General features: G+C 39.3%; 1 protein-coding gene across 1 annotated transcript; it reads right to left on the reverse strand.

The window, feature by feature from the left end:
* Nucleotides 1-3,248: 3,248 nt before the first annotated feature.
* LOC132639383 (uncharacterized) lies at nucleotides 3,249-3,815 on the reverse strand. The gene is made up of 2 exons (XM_060355834.1): nucleotides 3,627-3,815; nucleotides 3,249-3,488 (listed from the first exon to the last, which is right to left on the reverse strand). The coding sequence occupies exons 1-2, from the start codon at nucleotides 3,813-3,815 to the stop codon at nucleotides 3,249-3,251; spliced, it is 429 nt and encodes a 142-aa protein (XP_060211817.1).
* Between the last annotated feature and the right edge of the window lie 292 nt (nucleotides 3,816-4,107).

Below are 4,107 nucleotides of genomic sequence, written 5' to 3' on the forward strand. Positions count from 1 at the left end.
GTCATCCGGACCTCACGGAATCGACGGATTCCAAAAAAAGTCCGTTTGCCCAAAAGTCAACTCCCGCTCAAACAAATTTTGCTTAAAGCCAAATTTTTCTAGAAAACATTCTAAAGCCCAAAACGATGCCTAGGAAGTCATGCCAGCTATCTCCTCGGGTGAAAATAGTTTAACAAGACTCAGGAATGGGTCAACAAGGGAAAAAAATGAAAGAATCATGGTAACGACAAAATGGGTCGTTACAACATCCTTGCTTCGTCTCTGCCTCGGGAATTTTGAGAATTAAAATACACGTCTTATGAGGTGAAAATTAGATGTCAACAATTGCCCCTTCGAATTTTGAGGATGGCAAGGCCATCCTTGAGCTACGAATTTGACAATCTTAATTTTTATCGAATAATAGAAATTATAGCTCTTTTGCGCAAAATTTTGAAAGTATGGCCAGACCCTAGTTTCTGGGCTTCCTACACATCTCAGGCTGCATGAGAATTCAGGCCATTTGTAGTTTTGACTCTATGAGGACTATGAAAAATAAGAGTTTTCTTTAAACTACCTCGAGGTGTCTTGAGATAATTATAGGAAAATGGCCGAGCATCGAATTTTGAGTAGCCTACATATCCTTGGATTTGGGAATCAGGCCAATTGTAGTTTGACTCGATAGCCTGAAAAGGACTATCCCTTTATGTAGGAATCCCTTTGACTATTTCCGATGAAAAACCCGACCGGAAGCGATTTTTCAAAAGATTTATGTGCCATTGCTTGAAGTGATGTTTCAATCTCGGTGTAGAAAGCTTGACTCTAGTACATGATTTTTGACCGGTTTCCCTAGAAGAGTTCCATGTTTGCTCTGCATGTCTTGAGTCTGGCTCTCTTGCTCCTATCTGGGTAGCTTTTAGCCATCTCCAAATGTTGAGTCCTGCGTGTTAGTTTTTGAAAATTTTGATTTTAATGTAGTCATACCTGAATGGCATTTTGCCATTTTGTTGACATTGAACTCGTCCTCCAATATTATGTCCACCTTTTCATAAATCCTCCTCCGTCTTCTTCTTTTCTCCATTAAGTATGTGTTTTCCGTGTATTTTTGAAAATATGATCTACTCTAGATAATAATCACGATACTTTGATCGTCTCTTTTTCGTCATTTTCAGATGTTTTCATTGTCCAATGATAACTTCTGTTGGGATCTGGGTCGGGCTATACCACATTTTTGTGAAACCTACACACCCCAATCCGATTGTCGTTTTCGTAAGAAAGATGCTACTAAGGAAAACCATATTTTCAAGTGCGGGTCATTTTTGTTTCTTATGACATCGGCCACCCCTAAAAATTTTGACTCACATCATTTTCACATACCGCGGTCACTGTCGCAAACCTGGTGTCGACTGCATCGTTATCCTCATACGAAGCCTGCGGTATACCGGTTTGGGACTACATCACTTATGGTAAAAAATACTCAGATGTAGACTCCGCATCAGAGTGCAGTATCATATTCCCTTCATGATGAGTACTAACCTCTGTGTCTAGAATTACAACATTTAGTCAGAATATTCAAGTTAACTACTGCATATTCAAGTGCGGAGCCTTTTCTCATGACTGCCACTATCCCTGAATCATGATTATGTTAACTTGAAATAAACTGTAGTAGCGACTGTAAATCTTGATGTAGGAATCACATTCGTATTTCAACAATTGTGGACATCAACCTCAAGATTATGCTACCTATTTTTGGCTATATATATGAATGCTGACTCAGCCCCTTCAGCACGTAGTCGTTTAATCCATATCGTCATCTTGAGGAGTGAAGCTTGCCTCGGTGGAAATACTGACACCTTCCTTTGTTGACTCCGGAGAAGAATACCTGCCCGTTGAGAGGGTTCATATCTTCCGAAAGGACTAGACTCGATTGTGAATACGGTATTTCAATACCGATATCAACCCGTCGCCTTTAATTTATAGATTTTTAAGACGTCGAACCAGCCAATGTATCAAGGCAAGCCATGCGACATCTCGGTCGGGGTCTCAATAACGTGACACAATACTGTTTAGTGGAGACCAGGCTTTTGGTACCGTGATTATATCTTTCAGTAGTCTTAAATTTTCTTTTCTAAAAATCTTCGTGCTCTGCAAAACGAACAAACTTATCAGCGTAAAACCAATTTTACTTAGGGAGGATTTTGTTACCCTTTTGTATGCTCTTCTTCGCCGCTTTCCTCTAAATTTTTTCTTCACTTGGCTTGTTGTCGTTATCCTGTTTTAAATAATTTAGCAAAAAAGTTAGTGTAAAACATCCATTTTTGTTTGTTCTTGCATCCATAGAAAAATTTGTCAGTTTCCTATATGGCCGACCGCTCTCCCTACGCATGGACTTCTTCCATTCACGCTTTGGCAGGATAGGATGCTCATTTCCCTCAAAAATCCTTTTTTTTTTCTAGAAAATTTTGAAAAGCGACGATTTTTGAAAATATGTGTATATTTTTTTGGTATATTATATATGTTTCAAAAGTGATATATTTTATATACGCCTTTTTAATGCCATGACATTAGTTACTCAAACAAGGCCTTCCATATCTTATTCTTCTTCATTTTCTTCTTCTTGATCTCGACTTTTGAAATTTTTGAATCCCTTTCGAAAATTTTGCCCCAATTTGTATACATCTTTGTACCAACTAGAATTTCTCTATGTCGGAGGAATTTTTGAGACCCTCTCAAAAATTCTGCCCCAATGTAAGTGTGTACTTGTCGATTCTTGATTTTACTGTGCTTGAGGAATTTTTTATTTTCTTCTCAAAAATTTTGCCCCCAGTTTCCTTGTGGGGTTACCTTTATCTTTCTCATGCTAAATCAATTCTGAGGTTTCCTAAGGCTTATTGGGAATTTTGTTTGGAATGACCGAGCTTGGGAGACCGCCTACGTATCCCGTTTTGGGAATCAGGTCAAAACATAGTTTAGGGTAAAATATATTGGAATTTTTTGGCGAGACCGAACTCACAAGAGCGCCTACACATCCCAAATGGGAATCTGGTCATAGCGTAGTTCAAGATGCATAATTTTGGATTTTTGGTTTAAAGCGATCGAGCTTGGAAAAGTGCCTACTTTCCCCTTATAAGTATAGGGAATCAGGTCCTCGCGTAGTTCGTACATGGTTTTGGATTTGGTTTTATCAAAAAGTGCAAAATTACAAGCAAAGGAAACGTAATTAAAGCAACATAAACTACAAAAACTCTAAATCTTCGTAGTCGTCTTCTTCTTTACACGTAGTATCTCTTGATGGCATCTAAATTTATTGCCCTTCGCCACTCCTGACCATCCATTTCAGCAAGTACCACTACTCCTCCTGATAGTTCCTTTCGCACCATATAGGGCCCTTGCCAGTTTGGTGCAAACTTTCCCTTGTATTCCTGTTGATTTGGGAATATTCGTTTGAGCACCAATTTCCCAATTTGAAAAATCCTAGTTCTCACTTGCTTGTTGAAAGCTCGTGCTATTCTCTGTTGGTACAATTGACCATGGAAAATAGAAATCATTCGCTTTTTATCTATTAAAGCCAGTTGCTCATACCTCGTGCGGATCAATTCTACATCGTCCAACTCAGCTTCTTGTATTATTCGACGTGAAGGGATTTCTACTTCGGCTGGTATCACTGCTTCAGTGTCATACACTAACAAGTACGGAGTGGCCCCAGTTGAAATCCTAGGCGTGGTGCGATATCCCAGTAATGCATAAGGCAATTGTTCATGCCAATCTTTGTAGTTATCAATCATCTTCCTGAGAATCTTCTTGATGGTTTTGTTGGCGGCTTCCACAACCCCATTCATTTGTGGTCGGTATGCGGTTGAATTTTGGTGAGTGATTAGGAATTGTGCACACATTTCTTTCATCAAGTGGATGTTCAGATTAGCCCATTGTCTGATATAATTGATTCTGGGATACCAAATCGGCATATGATGTTATAGCGCACAAAATCTGCGACTACTTTCTTTGTTACTGATGCATAAGATGCCGCTTCCACCCACTTGGTGAAATAGTCTATGGCAACCAAAATGAAACGGTGTTTGTTTGACGTAATTGGCTCAATCGGTCCTATGACATCCATGCCCCAGGTGGCGA

Source organism: Lycium barbarum, chromosome 5 (assembly GCF_019175385.1).
Source record: "Lycium barbarum isolate Lr01 chromosome 5, ASM1917538v2, whole genome shotgun sequence".
Classification (NCBI taxonomy): Eukaryota; Viridiplantae; Streptophyta; class Magnoliopsida; order Solanales; family Solanaceae; genus Lycium; species Lycium barbarum.

Bases quoted from the DNA above. Each gene is read 5' to 3' on its own strand.
- LOC132639383 (XM_060355834.1), bottom strand. From the start codon at position 3,815: ATGAATGGGGTTGTGGAAGCCGCCAACAAAACCATCAAGAAGATTCTC. The intron at 3,489-3,626 runs GTAGAAATCCCT...TTGTACCAACAG, and splicing joins AAGCAGTGATACCAGCCGAA to AGAATAGCACGAGCTTTCAA.